At 51.5% G+C, this 20,590-nt stretch overlaps 11 protein-coding genes and 1 non-coding gene across 12 annotated transcripts; 5 read left to right on the plus strand and 7 right to left on the minus strand.

Moving 5' to 3' along the window:
* The first annotated feature begins 167 nt into the window (after positions 1-167).
* On the plus strand, positions 168-1,332 carry BJY04DRAFT_31584 (uncharacterized protein). The gene has a single exon (XM_073720116.1). The coding sequence runs from the start codon at positions 204-206 to the stop codon at positions 1,182-1,184; it is 981 nt and encodes a 326-aa protein (XP_073572794.1). The 5' UTR covers positions 168-203; the 3' UTR covers positions 1,185-1,332.
* Positions 1,333-1,520: 188 nt separating this feature from the next.
* On the plus strand, positions 1,521-2,015 carry BJY04DRAFT_216699 (uncharacterized protein; the record flags this gene model as incomplete). Its single annotated transcript, XM_073715825.1, has 1 exon — positions 1,521-2,015. The coding sequence occupies one exon, from the start codon at positions 1,521-1,523 to the stop codon at positions 2,013-2,015; it is 495 nt and encodes a 164-aa protein (XP_073572795.1).
* Positions 2,016-2,670: 655 nt separating this feature from the next.
* BJY04DRAFT_216700 (FAD-binding oxidoreductase) lies at positions 2,671-4,209 on the minus strand (the record flags this gene model as incomplete). Its single annotated transcript, XM_073715826.1, has 2 exons — positions 2,671-3,133; positions 3,191-4,209. The coding sequence occupies 2 exons, from the start codon at positions 4,207-4,209 to the stop codon at positions 2,671-2,673; spliced, it is 1,482 nt and encodes a 493-aa protein (XP_073572796.1).
* Positions 4,210-6,033: 1,824 nt separating this feature from the next.
* Positions 6,034-6,638, minus strand: BJY04DRAFT_31596 (uncharacterized protein). Its single transcript, XM_073720117.1, has one exon. It carries the CDS (start codon positions 6,554-6,556, stop codon positions 6,191-6,193), a length of 366 nt encoding a protein of 121 aa, XP_073572797.1. The 5' UTR covers positions 6,557-6,638; the 3' UTR covers positions 6,034-6,190.
* A 550-nt stretch (positions 6,639-7,188) lies between these two features.
* BJY04DRAFT_t60 lies at positions 7,189-7,261 on the minus strand. The gene has a single exon. It is a non-coding gene; the product is annotated as a tRNA-Lys (tRNA).
* A 66-nt stretch (positions 7,262-7,327) lies between these two features.
* On the minus strand, positions 7,328-8,034 carry BJY04DRAFT_185517 (uncharacterized protein). Its single transcript, XM_073710784.1, has one exon. It carries the CDS (start codon positions 7,966-7,968, stop codon positions 7,489-7,491), a length of 480 nt encoding a protein of 159 aa, XP_073572798.1. The 5' UTR covers positions 7,969-8,034; the 3' UTR covers positions 7,328-7,488.
* A 534-nt stretch (positions 8,035-8,568) lies between these two features.
* On the minus strand, positions 8,569-9,258 carry BJY04DRAFT_216702 (VOC family protein; the record flags this gene model as incomplete). Its single annotated transcript, XM_073715827.1, has 1 exon — positions 8,569-9,258. The coding sequence occupies one exon, from the start codon at positions 9,256-9,258 to the stop codon at positions 8,569-8,571; it is 690 nt and encodes a 229-aa protein (XP_073572799.1).
* Positions 9,259-9,817: 559 nt separating this feature from the next.
* BJY04DRAFT_216703 (ankyrin repeat-containing domain protein) lies at positions 9,818-10,966 on the minus strand (the record flags this gene model as incomplete). Its single annotated transcript, XM_073715828.1, has 1 exon — positions 9,818-10,966. One exon carries the CDS (start codon positions 10,964-10,966, stop codon positions 9,818-9,820), a length of 1,149 nt encoding a protein of 382 aa, XP_073572800.1.
* Positions 10,967-11,375: 409 nt separating this feature from the next.
* BJY04DRAFT_216704 (uncharacterized protein) lies at positions 11,376-12,002 on the minus strand (the record flags this gene model as incomplete). The annotated part of the gene is made up of 1 exon (XM_073715829.1): positions 11,376-12,002. One exon carries the CDS (start codon positions 12,000-12,002, stop codon positions 11,376-11,378), a length of 627 nt encoding a protein of 208 aa, XP_073572801.1.
* A 711-nt stretch (positions 12,003-12,713) lies between these two features.
* BJY04DRAFT_216705 (uncharacterized protein) lies at positions 12,714-13,271 on the plus strand (the record flags this gene model as incomplete). The annotated part of the gene is made up of 1 exon (XM_073715830.1): positions 12,714-13,271. One exon carries the CDS (start codon positions 12,714-12,716, stop codon positions 13,269-13,271), a length of 558 nt encoding a protein of 185 aa, XP_073572802.1.
* Positions 13,272-14,239: 968 nt separating this feature from the next.
* Positions 14,240-17,341, plus strand: BJY04DRAFT_226791 (DUF3659 domain-containing protein; the record flags this gene model as incomplete). The annotated part of the gene is made up of 5 exons (XM_073718495.1): positions 14,240-14,514; positions 14,632-14,858; positions 15,006-16,286; positions 16,458-16,624; positions 16,689-17,341. 5 exons carry the CDS (start codon positions 14,240-14,242, stop codon positions 17,208-17,210), a joined length of 2,472 nt encoding a protein of 823 aa, XP_073572803.1. The 3' UTR covers positions 17,211-17,341.
* Positions 17,342-19,969: 2,628 nt separating this feature from the next.
* BJY04DRAFT_216707 (uncharacterized protein) lies at positions 19,970-20,461 on the plus strand (the record flags this gene model as incomplete). The annotated part of the gene is made up of 2 exons (XM_073715831.1): positions 19,970-20,284; positions 20,342-20,461. 2 exons carry the CDS (start codon positions 19,970-19,972, stop codon positions 20,459-20,461), a joined length of 435 nt encoding a protein of 144 aa, XP_073572804.1.
* Positions 20,462-20,590: the final 129 nt, after the last annotated feature.

Genomic DNA, 20,590 nt, shown 5'->3' on the forward strand with positions numbered 1-20,590 from the left:
AGAACGCAGAGAAATAAAAAAAAAGGGTTCGGCGGCGAGATCTGATCGATCAGGGGAAAGTGGCACCAGGCTAACGCTCTATGGCATAGCCCGGATTAGCCCTCCAAGGTTCGTGTTGTGATTCATTCATTCCGTAGCCTAAAAACAATCCACCCCCGCGCCCAAGGTTTGAACTTCAACGCCCTGATGTACCAGCTGAAAGAATGGAGCCCTTACCCCACTATATCAAAGATTCTTCGGACTCGCAACTCCTCAGCATTATCCCCGCCCCCCTCCATGGTGTGGCGGAGCCAGAAACAAAACCTCGGCCGCTCCACCTCACGCCGAGGAAGCAGTACAGCGCGTGCATTGCATCAGCCTCCAGCTTCTTTGAGATATTACCACCCGAGCTGCTCGACACTATTCTCATGCAACTAGACTATCCTTCCCTGTCACGTCTGTGTGCGACGAGCACCAAGGCGGAAAGCTACATCAAGAATGCACCATACTACAAGCTCATCCTGGAATATGGCCACGCCTTTCTTAACACCGTGCGGGAAATGGAATTCCTGCATATCCTCAGCGCGAAAGGTGTCTATGCCGCCCTGTGCAATCCCACATGCGCAACACCCGGGTGCAACCGACTAGTCGGCGATGTGTTCGTGTTCACCTGTCAGAGATACTGTGGGCGCTGCATTGGGACAACACCCATGAACAGGGTAATCCCGGCACTATCGTTCAGTTCCGAACACCAGACGATTGTCAATACCCTACAGAAAATGAAATCATGGGGGGAGGTTTCTGAATATGTCCTCGAAGCGGATTTTAATGAGCCTGCTTCCCGACTGCCGGGTGGTAATCCATATACGGGTGGAGAGAGGCAGTGGTGGTGTTCGACTTTCTGCAGAGTCCCGCTTGCATATATTGATTCCGAGACCGACATGGTGGAGTTTGCACGGGCGTGTCGTGTTTGCTGGTGTGTGCTGGCGGATGAGGGGTATGCCTACAGCGCGCTTTGTGATCCGTTGACGGGCTCTTTGCCTGACCGTGAGGAAGAGGCGCGTTGGAGAAATAAGCTGCAGGATTTGGAATACAAGGCGTGTGAGTGGTATGGAAGGAAACAGCTGCTACATCATATCCGTAGTGGGGAGTGTGAGAGGGCAGCCTGGTATTGGGAACATAAGAGAGATGCTTTAAACTTCTGACGAGCATGGCTACCTTGATACTACAGTGTAGTTCTTTGCGCTTTGTCACAATGAGTCTTGGGCAGTCAATTCTGATACGGTCTGTTTGCTTAATGGGTTCAAAAGATCGTTTTGTTGCTTTTTGATCGAAGTCAATCCCATTGTTGCCATCATAAAGACTACCATTCACCAAAGAATAAGGAAACTCGGACAGTAAACAAAGACTTCAAGCACTCCAGCAAGCGATCGCAAGTATAGATAAACCAAATTCACCGGGTTCTCAGTCTCTTTCCTCGACCAACCACCAACACAAAGTCCAAAGAACCAACTCGAAATCCCAAACCCGACAACGCCAAAATGAGTTCCAACATCGACCTCTTCAAGGACTGCAATTCCCAAAGCGGCTACTGCGGCGAATGTTCCGCCTACATCACCGCACTCCGAACCCAGGTTCCAGAGAAAATCCTAATGCGCTACAGCCCCGACTACTACCCCATGATCTTCGAGCGCGAGGTAGCCTTCCGCCCAAACTTGGAAGACGTCATGTACCTCACGACTGATATCATCAAGCCACGCGCTTCTGCAGCCTGCGGAGGTGCCAACGTCGATGTACACTGGACCTTGGACCCTTCTCCTAGAGGTGCAGTCAGGTTTAAGTTCATGATTGATTTCCCGCAGCCGTATGAAGCGATACCGGAGATTGTAGATCGGATCCTTGAGAGCTGGGGTGATATGGAGAGGATAATATCGAGCCGGGGGTGGAGCGTGAAGTCGTCAGTGGACGAGCATGACCCGTGTTTGATGAAGATGAAGTTCTGGGCGGGCATGTGCGGGTCGACTTGTGTTCTCTAAATGCACACCAGTATAGTCTAGGATATTTGCTTTTGGGAGAGAGCTGGAGGGGGTAATTGCTTCCCTTTCCTGTCCTGCCGTTGTTCTTGCCGATTCTGCGGCTCAGGGATCTTTCATAGTCGGAGAATAGAATACCATCAAGTATCCGCCTGAGTTTTGTCTCTTGTCGAATATGTAGTCATGCCTTCTGGGATGTCTTCCTGATGTACTCCTTTGCGTAGAACCCCACACACTGGACGCATCGGTTCCCGCTTTCAATTACAGCCTAGAAATGCCGGCAGTCCTTTACCCATGATTCGCGCGCAATAACTTGTATTTTGACACCTTCTATCACCAGCGCAAACTTCCGCAAATGCCCACTGGGCAAGGTGACGTACAGGCGAAGAAGGGACCTGGGGACTTGGTACAGAATAGTGTCAGATCGCATGGGCCAAGCACGAGGGTCGGCGTCACCGCTGCCTTCCCTCATGCGGGTGTAAAATATACAATCCCTTATTATTGGCATGACAGATAGGAAGTAAGCCCTGTATCTGTATAGAACAAATCTACATTGTGATGGGTTGACCAGAGTGGGTAATCAAGCAACACTCATCAAGACACCACCAACCTCTTCAACATCTAAGTGACAGTTAGTCCAGTCGGCTGTATGATATGCTCACTGAAACACCTTGAACCCCCCCGGAACAACTCGCTGGAAAAGTCCGTCAGGGTCATACCTTTTGCTCGCCGCCTGCAGGCGCTGCACACTATTCTTCCCATATCCCCCAATTACATCTCGGGTATCGTCCGCATACCCCATATACTTGAAAGGCCGATAAACGCCAGCTGCCTTGGTGATAAGCTCAATAGAGTCAAGGACTTGTGCCGCGGCCTTGCGGACGTGATCTCGGTACTGTTGGTCGGGGAAATACGCGATAAGCATAAATACAACCAGTCGGCCATCCTTAGGGTCGAGACCGAGGCTATTCGAACCGGTTAGAGCGGGGGTAGATTGCATAGTAATATGCCAGTGCATGTTTGGCACCGATGAGACAAGCGGGATGGAGTCGGTAAAGGCGGATATTATGGGCGTGTAGACCGCAGGGGAGTGCGCGAATGTTGTCGTATAGTACAGTGTGCTGCGTGTAGTCCGTTAATACCAAATCATCTCAGCAGTCAGCAGAGGAAGGGCTTACTTGTACCCCGGAATCTGATTCCCGTCCTCCTCGTCGTTGAATTCGACCATTGTCATCGTGCGCAGTGTGCTGAAGAGCGCGGGGACGTCGTCAGCAAAGGGTTTTAATGACTCCGGGCGCGCCTCTGGTTTCGCGTACAAGAGGACATTCGTCCCCATTAACACGCCATACTCGGATGTCCAGGAAACGCTGATTATTGGGTTGGCATGCACGTCGAGACTCCCTGGCTTCATGAAGTCCGAAAACGCGCGGAGCTGCTGCGGTATTTGCTCGCCTGCGTAGACGAGGAGACCACCCCAGAGACCCTGGAATGGGTATGCCTTCATTATAAATTTGGTGACGACACCGAAGTTGTTGGAGCCGCCCTTCAAAGCGAGAAAGAGATCGCTGTGCATGTCCTTTGTTGCGGTAACAATCTCGCCGCTGGCGAGGACAACCTCGTACGCCAGCACGGTATCGCAGGCCCATCCCACAGCCGGGCCTAGTAAGGAGGAGCCACCACCAAACAGGAATCCGCCCGTTCCGATCTTGCCGGACCGTCCGCCTGCCACTGTGGGATTCTGTGGGTCGAGCTCGGTAAAGACCTGGCGCCATGCGGCACCGGATTCGATCTCGATGGTTGACCGGTCGTTGGCGATGCGGACGTCGTGCATAGCGCGGAGGTCAATGGTTACTCCAGCGTCAATATTAGCAGCGCCGGCATAGATTGCTTGTCCATTGCTGCGGACTGCGAACCTCTCGGCGGATTCGCGGTGCGCGGTGGCCATGGTCGTGATGATGGTGGACACATCTTGAGGACATGTTGGGCGGACGATGCATGCAGGCTTTAGGCTTTGCTCCTGGAGGCTGAAATACGAGGAGAGTGATTCCTGGTAGGATGAGGTCTCTGGAGTGAATACCTTTCCTTTGAGGAGGATGGAAAGTTGTTGGCATGTCGTGTGAGGTCGCTGCCAGGAATATTGGGTGGCGGCCGTCCAGAGGCTCAGGATGCCCACAGCGTAGAAGAGGTAAGAGGCCATTATTGCTGCGGAGAATAGGAAGAAAGAGACAGGAATAAAAGACGTCGACCATATATATTAACCCACAGTGTTTGAGTTTCTTTCATTTTAACCTGTTGCACAAGCTTAGGGGAACCGTAAGCTCGCAAGCTGTCGAACGGCTCAAGTTATTAGTTGGCCTGACCAGCGGCGTACAGCGAGGGCATGCTTTCAAAGTGTACAATGTGATACTTGGGTAATTCAGGGATAGAAAGTTTCGGCTGTGCGTGTGAGCATCTACTGACCGTCATGCAAATTGTTGCCTCGTAGACATATTCTTGGCTAGTTTGCCGGCCTACAAGAGCAGTAGGTCGCCCCTGATCGACGTCGTAAGCTTACCTCTAAGCGGAAGCCTTAATCCAATGACGATCGGAGGGCACGACAGACGATCATTAGATGCCCCTCTTTGGTGTTTGTTGACCAAGGCATCCGCTAACGGTTACCAGTTGCCACGTATGGGAAATCAGTAATCCATGTCGGGGGCATGTCGATCATCTGAGCCATTCTTGGCTCATCTATCATACGCAAGCGGGAGCATGCATGGAGTCTCTTTCTCGCCCTTACAGTTCAGCTCGCAGACTCACTCAATCCACAATAATCAATAGAGCAAAAGTGATGATACCGACGCGTGTACGTCATGCTGCAGGAGCTTGATAGAGATTGTCCATTCATCACAGGAATTGATCATATTCGTTAGCACCGATGGGACTAATCACGGTCAGCACCCTTCTGTCCATTCATACAGTAACTATTAGAGTCATTGCAAGCTCCAAGCACGCGGGGGCAATTCCCTCAATTTCTCACCCGCCGTTGCATTTCGGGTCTTCTTCGAACGGGGTCGCCAAGCAGATCAACTGCATAGGGATGATTTAAAAGCCCCGTTTGCACCGAATTTCAACCAAGACTGGTACCTTAGGACCAATAGGCACGGACAGACGGCCGCCCTCGCCATATCTGGATTCTTGGCGTCATGACCTCGGGAATTTGACGAGGCTGCAATGGTTATAGCAGCCTTGTCAGCCTCGCCCAGAGAGGCACCCTCGTATTCCTAGTGACATGTCGTAACATGATAGGCTATACGTGTCCAACTGTACATGATGAAAAGCAAAAACCCGACATATATAAGCGTCAGCCTCGCCAGCCTCGCCAGCCTCGTGCCAACGAAAGGGACTGACAACGGAATATAAGTAGGCTGTCCCTACCCGCGAAGAATTGACCGAACCCCATTCCATGGTCTAAGTCCACGGATAACTGCCCCATACCATCCTTCTATTACCGAGTTCCGGTATGCTTCGAGCTATTTTCTCCCGTGTCGCACGTTCTTGGCCCCACATTACTACTTGAATATCTGAACTCTGCTGATAGATACCGCACCCAGTCATCAGCCGCATCAGCAGTTCAATAACAATGCCCGGTGCAGATGCCTGCGATCAGTGCTGGACTGCACTCACCAGCCACAACACCCTGTCATCCACCGCAAGCAAATGCGCCACCTGCGCCGTGTCAAAGATCAACGAGGATTCTCTCACCGGGTGCTACAACTGCATCCGCTGTTCCATGGCCATTACGACTGGTAATCCGAAGGGAGCGAAATATTGCCAGAAATGTGCGAGTTCTAGTGCGAATGTGGTGAGGGATTTGGCCAGGTAGACGGTGATAAGCTCGTCCCAGTACAACAGGGGGAGTGACCTTTGATTAAACCTAAGTCCTCAATACAATTAATACGTATATTCTCCTGAATTGATACTTTCCAGCATATCACCATGGTTTAATTCTGCGACAGTGCCATCTATTTCCCGTACATTGTCCTGGGCTTCTGGTATCCTTTCCCTATGCCATTCGCTTAACATAAATGATGCAAACTCAGACATCACAGCGGCCCCAAATCCTACATCAGCCTCAGTAGCTCGTTGAGTTGCACTGAATAGGCACATGATTCTTCAAGCAGGATCTTTGCCGTCGATCACATTGTGTAAAGGTCACTAAACACCAGCGGGGAGTACATGGACATTCTGCCCATGCGCATCCCGAAATTCATACATCCACTGATCCTGTGATCCAGCCCACCCTTATAAAACAGCTTCCGGCCCGGAGGAACTCCCACAATCCTCGACAGACAGATTATAGTTTCCAACTTCCAGTTTATCTCCATCTCCAGCTCTCGAGCAAACATGTTGTACCGCACTAGCGTTGACCAGCAGTATGCCAGGTACTTTTTCAACTGTTCCGCATTCGCCGGGTGTAGAGGGTCGTGGGCGACAGGTAGCCGGCGTCGAGTTGTATCGTACTCTGCAAGTCTGAGGGTTCGGACGACCAATTCTGTGCGCATGTGCTTACTGTAGAGAACGGCAGACACCTCGTTGATATCGCCCTAAGAGGGTAGATAAGGAGAGGCATTCCGGCAGTTCAGAAAGACCTCAAACAGGATCTGCCCAAATAGAAAGTCGTCAACTTCTATTTCGATTTCCGGGCTCAGAGTGTGGGGTGCCCTGCTCAGCCCCGGGCACTGTAGCCCAGTCGGTGTGGTCCAGCCGCTGTAAGGAACTCCCTGTGTGGGTATGTTGCTACCTCGGATGCAGCTGGCTTTGTACAGCAATATACCATACGTTGATATGTTGCGGTATTGCAGAACTCATCAGCGATTGTCAAGTTACTGGATGTCGTTATTTGTGACTGTTGTTGACATTCAGACTCCTTACCCCATAGACCTGGCAAAGAATAGATTATGTTGAACCCAATATACGCTTCCAGCGCTCGTTGCATTACAGTGGACGATCCAAGTTCCATGGTGCCCATAGAGCAATAGCATTCCGTAAGTTCTTTCCACCGCGCAATCCTTCAACTAGGGCATGGGTGGAACGAGTGGGTCCCAAACCGTCCGTCCCTATCCGGCCCACCACAAAAAATTCAACCACGACCACCACCACCACCACCAAAAAGCAAGAAGAATGCAAAAATGAAAGCCCAACGCGGGGGTTGAACCCGCAACCTTGAGATTAAGAGTCTCACGCTCTGCCGATTGAGCTAGCCGGGCTACTTGTTGAAGATATCGTAAGAAGAGGTGCTCTATAACTGGGTTTGTTGTTTCTCCTACCTAGGAGCTTTCAATCTTTGTTAAAGTGATGTCTATTCATACTGCACCGCGCAAAACCCACATCTAGACGTCTCGCCGTAGATAAGTGATGTCTTGACAAGCTCAAGGTTGAGGAAAGCTCCCCGATTAGTCTTGTAGAAGCGATAGCAGGCGCTGTCGACATGCTGTCAGAGGAAGGCAGATGCCTTGCGTTCTCTCAATGACACTGGACAGGTGCAAGCGAACGAAAAGCTATCCTGTTGTTTCTTTTTCTGCCTGGGGCTGTCTGCTGGAAGAGGTTCCGTTGTGTCTTGGTCATGGTGGCCAATACCATTCCGCGGATGAACCGGAAGATCAATCTTCTTCGCATATGCTCGCCGCCATTTGTAGACTGTTGTTACGATTCTTTGCGCGGTTTTTTCACTGATAAGGATATTATTTGTCTCTGGTGGCTCACAGATGTCTGGGTATTTAGCACGCTCAGTGATGGTGTGACGGGTGATATTGCGAGCAAAGGAATTGGCAGAATATGCGACATCTTTCCCCTGGTTTCCTTGGAAGCCAAAGACGATGTCGCAACGCTTGCCGGTATGTAAATCCAATTGAGGTTGATATTGCAGGTGAGCGACCAGGACATTCCAGCGGATGGCATGCGCTTGATGCGCCATGTTGAGTCATTGCGGAAAGCGTGGGATAGGCCCCCATTAAGTATCTCGCTCAAAAGCCGCTAATACTAAATAATCCTAGATTCTTAGGCAGAGAGCATGTGGTTAGGTGGGTACACTAGCTTGTTGGTATATAACCAACAACAACAACAACATAGTACAAGCGTCATGAATAAGAGGATTAACATCTGCTTGGGTGAAGGGTAGCATCTATTATCCACGAGCCAAGTAGTGACTACGTAGTGCTTATCAGCCAGTGTGGTGTCCACAAACTACCCTTAGATCAACGACGTACAGTACATAGTCAAAACCTAGGGGCACAGCTAACATGCCATCTTACATCTAGGGCGCTGATACTGAAGATCGCCAATAATCCTCGAACTTTTCACTAGTCGCTCAATATATCTTGGTCGTTATTAGTATGTTGTGCATCAGCTGCCTTGCAGCATGTCCTACACAAAGCAAATCTAAACACACAGCTAAATAAAGAGTAAAGACCAGCTGCATACCACCCGCCAGGCTGAACATGAATCAGTAACATCGCACGTATTCAAAGACTAGAAACGGATTGAGATCCTAGTATTTATTGCTCCTGGGCTCCCCCTAGAACCCATTCTGCGCGACAACCTCAATCAAATTCCCATCCGGATCCTCCACAAAGATAATATTCTCAAAGTCCGTCGTCAGCAACCCCTCAATCAACGCCTCAATCTCCCCCCGATTCCCCGTCGACCCCGGCCCAACATTCGTCGCATTCGCCAAAGCCGAATCAAACGCCGCAGTGCGCTCCCCCAACCGCTTGACGGCCCTCACCCCAAACCGATCCAACCGTTCCTGCGCATCCTCGATATCAGGAACAACAAGACCCAGATTCGCAAACGTATTCGTCTTCCTCGTCGAAGGAACCAACGTCTCTTCCGGACCGTTGTTGAAATAGAGCAACTTCACCATCCCACCGCTGTTATTCTTCTCCTGTAACAGCTCAGGGCCGGTCTGGAACCCCGTTCCGTTCTTCCCGCCCTGCGCGAAACCCATGTAGGTGAGGGAGAACGAGGGTGTGTATTGGATTGTGAAGATGTGGCGCATGCCGAGGATTTCGCCGTAGAAGTGCTTGCTTGCGTTGAGGTCGCGCACGTTCAGGCCTGTGTGGTAGATGTGGTAGCCTTTTGTCTCGGGGTCTGCGGGGCCGTCGCTGCCGATTGTCATGCCGGGTGGTAGTTCTTGCGCTGTGGCAATGGAGGTCAGGGAGGCAATGGCCGCGAGTGCAGAGAGCAGAATATGTTTTGTGAGCATGGTGAAGGATGTACATTCAATGGCTGTCTTGAGAGGTGTTGTTTTGCAGATAGAGTAAACCGCTGGGCCATTCTTATACTCATATCCTCGCCAGATGCAAACACAGGCCAAGATCTATAGACTCGGCAAACCTAGGTTCCAATTGGCTGCTATTACTGATCGTCACTGTCCCTATATTGCCAGCTGAAGAAAATCAACACTAAACGCGTGCATTGAGGCCAAAGAAAGAGGATTGTAGCGACAGCTGGCGCAGCAATCCCGCCAGACCCTGGTACAGAATCTTCAACACCGCTCAGCCCTACTAACAGAAGACTAAACCGCGCAGCAGCCAGGCCAAGCGTCGGGGCAGTGCATGCCCAGGCGTCAGCCTTAGACCATTCCTGAGGATCAACTAATCATGGCGTAAGCTGCCATCCGCCAGCGCCAAATGCTTCTCTTTTAGGTAATACGTTTCCCGCTCACTTCGGGGTGATGAACGTCCGGTGATGCAGAATTCTACAGCTATCGTTTCAGCACGCCTTGTAATATGGGGAAAGAAGGTTCTGCATTAGGCTATATATCACCGCGAGATCCCCGTAATCGTTATCCCTTCTAACAAGTCCTTCGTTGCACTCCACTTCCAACCCCCATCACGGCCGAGACCGATTTGATCCTCCGGTCTGATTTCCAAGAATTGATGAGCAACGCATGATGGACTCGCGATGAGGTAATCGGCGTAGGCTCTCGCGCAGCGGCTGCAGAGATCGACATCCGGACAGGTCTTGCACACCCATCGGCCGCCGGATACGGTTGGATTCTTGCGACACCGTCTGCAGTTTACTGTGCTGTATCTAGCATTCTCGCAGTCCTTGGGGTCGCCTTGCAGAGTGAAGACTGTTTTCGCAGCTTGTTCGTTATCAAGGTATAGAAGGGATTTGCCGAGGGCGTAGAGATGGATGTCGGTCTCTGGGGAGCTCTGATGCGACGGAGAGAGTGAGAGGTTATTGAAGAGGACTTTGACGGTGCGATGGAGGGTTCGTTGTTGTTCGGTTCTATTCGGTTTAGGATGTTGTTTCCAGTGGTCGAGCATCCCGTTTCGGAGCGCTGGGTTGGTGTCCGGGATATAATCGAGTGCGGTTCGGCCGTAGAGATCAAGTGAGTATATATCAGGTTGGTGTGAGAGGAGAAGTAAAATTGCGTCGTCGATTCCGTGGATGGCCGCGTCGTGGAGCGCAGAGCCCGCGTTGAAGTAGCTAACCGTGCCGTCTGCGTGGTACTGGGGTAGCCATCTGGTGAATGGATCTTCCCCGCTATGCTCTCTGCCGAATCCTTGTAATGTAGAGCGGTTGATGGTGCTTCGCCTGCTAAACTCGTTGACGAGAAGTCGCAAAATCTGGATATTCTTCGCTTTAACAGCCTGGTGTATAGGCGATCTGTAAGTCCAGTCGGGAATATCCAAAGGTGCCCCAGCATTCAGTAGTTTCTCAACCACCTTTACATGTTCGAATGTTACGGCGACGTGAAGTGGCGTTTGCCCGAGTACAAAATCCGTAGATGATGTGTCGGCACCGGTGTCCAGGAGCAGCTGCACCAGCTCGGCGGATCCTTCTTCGGCGGCAATATGGAGACGAGATCGTCTGTTGCTCGCCTGAGGAAGCTGTCGACTTGACGACGGCCCAATGGCTGGACCGACTTTCGCGAACTTCGCGGTGCTCAAGGGTAGGCCCATGGTAATAAAGTCAAGGTGCGAGGGCCAAGAAGATCGATTTCGAGCAGGCATCCGCGGGCTGAAAGAATACTTATAGCAGTTACCCACATGCTTGAAATTCGAATACGAGATGGCCAGAATGGTAAGACTCTGTTATTGGATGATGATATGTGAACTAACGCTAGAGGTTTTCGGTTTTATTGAGCTGTCGACTTCGGCTTAGAATAGTCATACATGGCTTGCTTTTCCCAGATGGCATGAGCTGGACGTTGCCTGCCGTCCAGTCAAACTGTCTTCACCACAGAATGACAGGAGCATGGGTATCAACCTTTTGCATTTAGATAACCGACCACTCACATAAACGCGTTTTAGTTTCTATCACCCCGTACAGTCAGTCAAGGGCAGAAGAGTACTGCTAAAAGAAGTATACTCACAGTAGCTGTAAAGTAAGGTCACCGTGAATCTTCGCCTTCAGCTGGACCTCGATATCAAGATTCAGGTCCAGGCGCAGGCGCAACTGCTCGGTCTCAGACCTATTTCCGCGAACACCAACAGCGTTCCCAACCGAGCTGACAACACCGCCCGCAGTATCACCAACAGTTTCGACAGTCTTGGTCCCTACATCCTGGACCAGCTCCCCGGCACCATTGACAGCATCACCCACATCATCCACCTGCACAAGCTGCTGCGTGAGCTGGCTACCCCTGCGCGATGTGTCAGGCGAAGACCCGACTTCCCGCTCAAAGACGATTGCTTGCTTCCCCTTGGCTGTTTCCAACATCTGGGCTGCAGGAGTTGAGTAGTTGGTGGTCCCAGATGAAGGTGAATCAGAGTCGGACTTGGACTGTGGAACACCTGGCAAGCTAGATGTTACATTGTCAAAGAACCCTTGCTCATGTGTGCCGCGCCCAAACTGATATTGGGCATTATGGTCCGGCCGTGTCTCGACCGTATTCTTGCGCTTAAGCTTTGGTGGGCGTCGCTTGGTGGGGGCCTCCAGGATGGAGCTGTTCCTGATACCGTCTGATCCGGTTTCCTGTCGTAGCACTTCCGCCATTATAGTCTAAAGTACAAGTGAAACATTGAGGTATGTATGCTGCTTCAGCATATAACCGTTACCATTCTCGAGTGCAGGAGCACCTATATACGCGGGCAGACTTTTTGCCTGACAGCTGACATTCTTGCTATTAGCTACGGTGATTGTGTGCAGGTAGGCAACGCCATTGATGTCAATGTGGCTGACTGCGACAGCATTGGTTCCTTTGGGGAGTTCGATACGGGATAGTTTAGCCCAGATCTGGTCAAGCCAACGGTGTCACTGGGACTAGATCGCTCGACAGGCGCTCGACCCCAGCGTGGCCAAGGGACAAGCCCATGATCTCTCGGACCAGGGACCTTCCGAGTATGCTGCAGTGCACTGATTGCAGGGAAGTCATCCGATCCAATCTATCTCACAGCAGGGTTCAGATCCGAGCCCTGCGTCCTTTCGTTCTTTCACATGAACACCTGAAGCTGCCATATCCATGGTCTCCCCAAACTTTACTGCAACCACACCTGACATACTCTCCGCATCATACATATATCCCACCCTACCTCCCAACCCAGCACGACCACGCCCCCTGCTTTCTAATCCCCTCGCCTTCCAACATGATTATTTCACACCGAGCTGCTCATAACACCCTACCTCACCCAGCAACCCGCGCTCCCTCCTGCATCCCACCACATCAGCCTCCGACTCAAGCATTACGCCAACAACCACACACCCACAATGAACCGTGGTGACGCCTACTCGCCACCGCTCACCTCCCCCGAAGAGGAAGTCCACCGCCAATACCCACCCCAGGCCCAGCCTCAGCTTCACCCTCACCCTCACCCTCAACCTCAATACGCTCCATCCCCCTCCCTCTCCCGCTGTCGCGCCCGCCCCACAGCCAAGAACATAACCAGCTTCCCAAACGAACACCCCTTCCAAGCGACCCCCGCCGACCCAGACGCGCAAGCCATGCAACGCTACGACCGCTCGCAGGTGCGCTCGCGCCGGGTGTCTACAACAGTCTCCGACGAAAACGGGCAGGTTCAACGGCAGGAGGTGTCAGAGAAGCAGCAGGTGCAGGTGTTCGAGGGCGGAGAGTCGGGGTTGAAACTGCGGCTGGATCTGAATCTCGATATCGAGGTTGAGCTGAAGGCGAAGATTAGTGGGGATTTGACGTTGGCTTTGCTGTGTGTTCTTCACCTTTCCTTCTTCCTGTTCTTGACTCCTGCACTCGGGCTATTGATATGGAATATCAGGCTTCTTGGGCTAGAGGTCCGTTGTTCTGGATACTGATACTGATGGATGGTTATCTTTAGGTCGTGACATGCTATTGGCATTGTTGGCTTATAGAAAGTGGATAACGATTTGGTGTTTGGGCGTTGGGGTTATAGGAACATGCACATTAATATAACATCAACGTGAACTCAGACATGCATATATAGCTGTACAATATAAAGCACTGCATCCTTCATTCTTCCACTCATATCTCGTATTATGTCTTAATCTCTAATTCATAACTTTCCTTGTCCACTGGTATATTTCGTTACATATACCAGACAACCTCCCTTCCATGAGACTCAAGATCCAACGGGTGGTGAGCTGCTTGAGACTGTATAACTGCATAACTGTACATTATGGCACAACGCAGCATAAGAGCTCCCTTCAACATAGCTATATTTAGCGAGAGCCTCTTGGTTCTGGCCCTCGGAAGGAGCAGCGTTGATCTAGATTAGCTTTGAACCACCCCGGCCATAACCTAGGTCTCATCGATGCTCCTCCAGACTGGTCTGCTGGCTAGATTAATCTCAATCCCTCCACCTCATCCAAAGTCAGATAGATCTGAGATCGGTCTAGAACCCACCAGTGAGATTGACTAGAATATGTTCACTTTTTGTCTACCCCAGAGAGAACCCACCAAGGTTGACAGAGCCATCTGATTCCGGAGAGACAACGGCAGATCGATCTGGTAACTCAACGTAATTGGAGGTTTGAGATCCCCGGATTCGTGTACCTAGGTCTGTAACTCTAGTGGTGATGGCAGGGTGGATGCAGCTGCGGCTGCTGGGGCTAATTATCTGTCAGTTTGGTTGGTCTGGGGGTCGTCTGCATATCACGCAGGCAGCATATGGCTTGTGCTAGCGTTCGTGTTGAGTGTATTTATATTGCCCGTCAGCATTTCGTATTCCTCAGCTACAGCAATGAGCACTGCGCACATACACCACAAGATCTCCAGCATACCAATCCCTGCAATAGAGGTCGCCATGGCCTCCCTTATAACGGCTAAACCCGTACCGCACCCCGGCAGTTCGGCAAAGGACGCAAATCTACGAAGCCCTCGATACGGAATTACTAGAGAACAGAGACGGCTCTTGCACGAACGTCAGCCGTATGTTGGGTCGGCCAGCGGATCGAGTAATCAGAGCACCTCCTACCTCAACGCACCGAGAACTCCCGCCCTCCCTAAGCTAGGGAAGCTCACAGCTAGCGGTGAAGAGAAGTCAGGGACAAGCGCTCGTGGACCAGTGAAGGATATATCGTACGACATTGTCAGTCCATCAAACGCCGATCTCCTTGGTCCAATTGAGGATGATCTGGATGGTGTACATGTGCCCTCCACAACGACGGCGGAAAGCACGCCGCATAGGGTGCCCAGACTATCCGACTTGAACGGCCTCCATGTTGGCGATGGCGGAAACATTCTCAACGAGCTGGGTCGACCGATTGGCGAGGTTGTTGAAGGCGACCCGGCAGATCTGTTAGGACAGACTGTGAGTCGCGACGGGGAGATACTAGACGAGGATGGCGACTTGATTGGGCTTGTTGATATTCTTCATCCTGATACGGCCGAGGCAAGGCTCCGGATGCTTGATCCATCACGGCGTGGCGCTCAGGGCGGGGTGCGGGACTTGCAGTACCTTCCAGTTGCCGAGAAGCAGGACTATCGAGAGCCCAGTCGAGGGCCCACTGTGATGCCGATGGAACAGAATGCTTCAAAGGTTGAACCAGACAGGAAACCCGATATTCGAGAGACAATCGTGGTGCCTGAGGAAGCGATCGAAGATGACAACGAAGCCGATGACGAAAGTCCGGACGGGGGAATGCCTGATATCTCGGCACTGGAGGGACTAACCTGCAACACCCTTGGGAATGTTGTCACTCCAGATGGAGTCGCTGTAGGAGAGCTCATCGACGGTGATCTGAAGCGTATTTGCCGTGAACGATTCCAGTTGGATGCACAAGGACTGTTTCGGGACTATCGAGGAAGGGCAATAGGAACGGCAAGGCCAATCTCGGCTGATAATGCACCGCCTGCTCCGTTTGCGGAACAACGATGTCTTCTTGTTGCTGAGGATGGCTGGGTTCAGAATGAGAAAAGTATGCGAGTAGGGAAGCTTGTCAAGGGCGATGCGTCTCGAGTTGTGGGGTCTTCAGTGGACGAGGATGGCGACATTCTGGACCAACGAGGGAATGTGATAGGGCACGCGGAGCCCTGGGATGAATCAGAGGTTGTTGATCTCAGCCTTCTTCAAGGATTGTCGCCGAACAAGCAGGGGTTTGTTGTCTCGGCTCAAGGCCCGATAGCTCAAGTCGACACTGGCGATCAAGCAGCCGCTGCTGGAAAGCCCATTGATAAAGATGGCAAGATCCGGAACGATGGTGGGGAGGTTGTTGGGCGGGTGTCTCTGATATCAGAGAATGAGCGTCAGCAATTGGGACAGTTCGGTGGGCTTGGTGATCTTGTGGCAACTGCATCCGGGTTTGTCGAAGACATAGACGGGACAATCGTTGGCCGCATAGTGGAGGGCGATCCGAGGGTTGTTCGAGGGGCCTCAGTCCACGGGCGCGGGGAAATCGTGGACCAAGACGGAGAAATAAAAGGTCTCGCAGAGCGATGCGAGCAGCCTATCGAGGATTTCTCGGCTCTAGATGGAATGACGGTCAACAAGCTGGGCAATGTCGTTGATGAGGAAGGCTCGATTGTTGGACGTGTAGTAGCTGGAGCGCCCAAGAAGCTCGTTGGCCGTCGTGTCGATAGAGAGGGAAAGATTTGGAGTGATGCTAGCAAGCTGATCGGACAGGCTGAACCCCTAGCAGAGAAGGAGCGCGGGACATCTTGCACCTTCTCAGACTTGAAGAGCCTTACCGTGGGAAAGGATGGTATGGTGCTTGACCATTCCAGACAGGTGGTCAGGAGGTTGATAGATGGGAAACCCGAGGCGCTGGAAGGACAGGTCGTTAACGGGGACGGCAAACTTTTCGACGAAGCTGGTAGGCAAATAGGCCAGGCGGAGCGCTGGATACCAGAAGGTCTACCTCACGACGTCAGCTTCATGCCGGGCTGCCAGGTTAATCTCAATGTCGAGGTGCACGATGCAGAGGGGGAGATGGTGCAGACGCTAGCAGAGAAGAACCTCCAAAGGCTGGTGGAGAAGGAAGCACCTGATGTCGATGATGCTACCCTCGGGAACACTCCACAAGGCTTAAATTTCGAGTCCCCTTCGAATCTGTCGTCCGACCCTACGCTGTCTCCCGACGGACGTGTCACAGATCAAAAGCACGATGATACGCAAGTGGCAGAGAGGATGTGCGAAGTCGTGCAGCGGATCCAGGACTCGGTCGGCCTTCTGAGTGTCCAGATCACCAAGGTGAGCCTGAGCCTGACCTATTCCGTGTGACGAAGCATGCTAACCGCGCCGATTACATCTCTAGCACATCGAAAACGCAGCCAAAGCTCCGAAGGAGGGCATCGACGAAGACCAAGTCGTAGATGACTTGACACCACTCATTCAAGAAGCGGGCAATGTGCTAGAAGAGTGCAACAGTGCCCTGCAAGCGATCGACCCAGACGGTGACCTTGCCGCCCTTATCAGTACTCGTGGGGCATCTCCGAGGCTCGCTCTGGGCTACCAGCTAGCGGACCTTGTTCGGCAACTTCTACAGACCGTCTTCGACCTGATGCAAAAGCCGAAGCATTTACTGGCAGTTATACCTCATGCGAGAGGGAGGGTAAGCCGCCTGTGGGCAACGCTATTTGACCTAGTTTTCCGCATTGTCACGGCAGTCGGGTTGTTGGTTTTCAAGGTGGTCGGGCTCTATAGCAGAGCTCTCGACTTCTTCAGGCTTGGTGGGCCGTTGAGGAGTATATTGATTGGGTTGGGAGTTGACAAGCTTCTGGAGCATTCCGGCCTGGATGCCGTCAGGGAGGCTCTGGAGTTGAAGGTCGCGGAATAGTGTACATATCTTGGTTGTCCACTGGGAATTCCTGACGCCAGAAACAGTACGTAAACAGTAGGCTTGCCCCAGTATTGTTGCTCCGATACACTGCATGATTCATACCGCTTCCATTGTACATAATCAAAAGCGCATTCATTGCATTACGACACAAAATCACTCTGACCATCGTAGCAGCACAGTTATCTGATAGGTAAACATTTTACTGTAAACGACTCGCAAACGACGAAGCCTTGTGTTAATCAGACCATCATTTAGATGCACCTCCCCGCCAATGCCCCAGTCCATAAGACCAATGCTTTTACTGCCTATCGTCAAGCAGCATATATCTACACGCATTGCCACGATTGTTGTCCTCCTCCGCAGACTGGGCATTCTTCACAGCCCTACATAGACTACCCACGGTGACCGAAAACGGATGAACTCGTGCCCACCACGCAGCGCTGATCATACACCCTTCACCCGTCTTAGAACAGGAGGCATAATAACATGCCCTCAAATCCGGCATTCATCCCAAACGACGGGAGCACTAGCTAAACAAACTCCATTCTCAAGAGAATACTAACATTATATAGATATAGGTAACCTCTCACGTTCGAACCAAATTGAACGCGGTCACCGATAGCCAAGAGGCTTACATCGCGGGCCGTGAAGGTATTCGGATTAGCCAGCCAAGCCTCCACTGGAGCAGGATATAGCTCCTGAAACTTGTTTTTTATAAAAGGCATTGAAATAGAGCACACGTGTTACCGGAGTGTGCGATTCTATCGCATCAGTTTCCTGGTGGGTGGACTGTCGCATGGGCTGCGGACGGGTCACGGGCGCATATAACCCTAACATAGTCCAGCAACCCGCTTTAGACAACCAACAAAGCGAATAGAAGGAGGTACCACGCATATTTGATGATTCATTCTTATAAATATATGTATAGGCAGCCTGGAATAATTGAAATCCTTTAGCCAAACGCTTGTAATCTAAGAGAACGAGCACGACAGCCCCTATCGCCACCCCTTCATCCATCAACACACAAAAGAATAGCCCCAAATCCTCAAGATCAGGTGACACCACGCATCAGCGTGACTTCCCTTGCCCTACAGAACGAGAAAACCACATCCCATACGCGCGTGGCATGATGCACAGTGATCTTGACCCGCTAGCTCCGGGGAAACAACTCCCCCCGGCGACCGAAGCATGTATCCGCGGCCCCTCGTGGGCCCAGAGGGACCTGCAGCTCTTCTGTAGACTAAGCTCAATGAGTATTTGCACAGCCACCTGCTCATGTGCATCAGTATGTGCTCTGCAGATGATGGTGTCCTGTGACCCAGATACATGGGCCGTATCGGGTTGCTTCCAGGTGTGGACTGGGACGGGTCCTTGCTGATGCAGTGTTTAGACTTTAGGCTGTGCATTCACTAGTTTCCGAGCTGCATTGCCACGGCGTGGATCCACAGATACATACTCAGTTACCGGTGGATATATCTTGGTGCAGCCTACGGAGCTCGTTGTTCGCTGGGGCAGTGGAAGTGGGTATGGTATGTATGTGAAATGTTGGGCGGGAGCTTTGAGCATAAATGTTCCTCTGCTCGTGATATCCGTGGTACTGTAACCAAGGTTTATCACGATGGATTTGCGTATGCTATGAGTGACTCGAACTCCCGGATCTACCTAGCATGCATTGTTTATGTGCATTTTTAGAGCATCCAGAGCGACTAGACAGCTCCTGACTGGATAGAGCAGTTGATAATAGCTAAGTTTCTTTGAGATGTTCTATATATTCCTCCTTACCTGGACCGAACGTAGGCTTGTTGGACTATTCCTTACACCCAAAGAAACAGGATGGCTGTACTGCATAATCTGGTGTTCTCAGCCAGGAAATTCAGAGCTCCGGTGATTGAGCAGCAGACCGTTCTCCTCTAATTATTGATTACATAGCTCTATTGTTTCTTGTGGTATGGACCTGCACTCCGATGCAGCAGATATCTTCCTCACGCCATCACAGAACTTTACATCAATGCTGTTGTCGTCGGGAGTGCCAAGAAGCTTGACTCGTGCTCGAGAGACAGATGGACTGCAGGTGATTCCCGCAGGACTCCTAGTCAAGACACTTTCCATCTTCAGTTCTATCTTCAGGTACCCTGCAGAATAAGTGATCGACAAGAGCCTACAGTCCATGCTCGACAATACTATCCGTCTACACTATCAAGAACGTCGACGTCCTGTCAATCCCACAGGACACAGAATAATATATATGCCAAGTCCACTCCAAGCTTCCAATTTCCTGAAAAAAATCCTCATCCTTCGGAATTTCCCACGCATTCCACGGACTCCTGCACGAGACATGTCCAGGACAAACAGACCCACCGTCTAGACGGCGATGTGGGTCCAGGTGTGGCTGGTGCGATGCTTGGCAGCGAATACGCGCGCATTCGAATACGCATACGCTTACGCTTACGCTGAGGGGTCCACCACCTTGGACTTGGAGTTGGCCTTGGACCTGGTCCTTGAGGCTTGAAGGGTTTTGAGATTTGGAATTCGTGTATACGCTCAATGCCCTCAACGTGTATGCGTTTAGAGAAGATACTTTGGGCTGAGCTTTATCGTGGAGCGGGTTGCTGCGCCTTGCGATGGAAGGGGTTGGATGGATATATATATTGGCGAAGGGAATCTTGATGGAGGGAAAGTATACAGATAATCAAGCTTCAAAGCATTACAGATCCTCTCAGATTACTTTTATCCTTATCTGAATACTACCTCATCCAATGGCCTCTATCCTCCTCATCGCGGGCATTCTCATCGCCGTCAAAGTCGCCGAAGAACACGAGAAGAAGAAAGCCGGACTGCAGGAGCAGATCGCCGACTCTCCAATCATCGAATACGACAGCGCAAACTTCCACACCACAGAGTCAGAGCCATCCAGCAAGCCCCTGTCAAAACGCGACATCCTGACAAGACGCTACTGGCACGAGCGCCGCCGATCGCGAAACCGCTCTGTCACGGGGTCAGAGTCGCTGTCAGAGAACGAAGCAGAACGAGACATGGATGAGGCTCCTCCGGCGTATATGGGTCCGCCTGCAGTGAGTTCACCGTTTGTGCTTGCGGAAAGTGTAACCCGAGACTGATCAGCGATCTAGTACCGTGAACTTGCACCGGGAGAGCATGATGACGTCGGGAACGGGGTTTCGGGCCCGGGAGGGAGATTAAGCAGTCAAGGGTCTGAGTGGGGCTTGTCAGCTGCAGGGGAGAAGATCTAGTGATGATTCTGTATTTCTGCCTTCGTTAATCAGGAGTTATGGACTTGGATTTTGGTGTTTGGTTCTGGAGATCACATAGGTAGAATGTTTGTGTAATGGCTCTTATCAGCCACGTCAGCCATTTGGATA

This window comes from Aspergillus karnatakaensis, assembly GCF_047715665.1.
Source record: "Aspergillus karnatakaensis strain CBS 102800 unplaced genomic scaffold BJY04scaffold_16, whole genome shotgun sequence".
Classification (NCBI taxonomy): Eukaryota; Fungi; Ascomycota; class Eurotiomycetes; order Eurotiales; family Aspergillaceae; genus Aspergillus; species Aspergillus karnatakaensis.

What these genes read in the sequence shown, in the direction of transcription:
- BJY04DRAFT_31584 (XM_073720116.1), top strand. Translation starts at nt 204, where the DNA reads ATGGAGCCCTTACCCCACTATATCAAAGATTCTTCGGACTCGCAACTC.
- BJY04DRAFT_31596 (XM_073720117.1), bottom strand. Translation starts at nt 6,556, where the DNA reads ATGCGCACAGAATTGGTCGTCCGAACCCTCAGACTTGCAGAGTACGAT.
- BJY04DRAFT_185517 (XM_073710784.1), bottom strand. Translation starts at nt 7,968, where the DNA reads ATGGCGCATCAAGCGCATGCCATCCGCTGGAATGTCCTGGTCGCTCAC.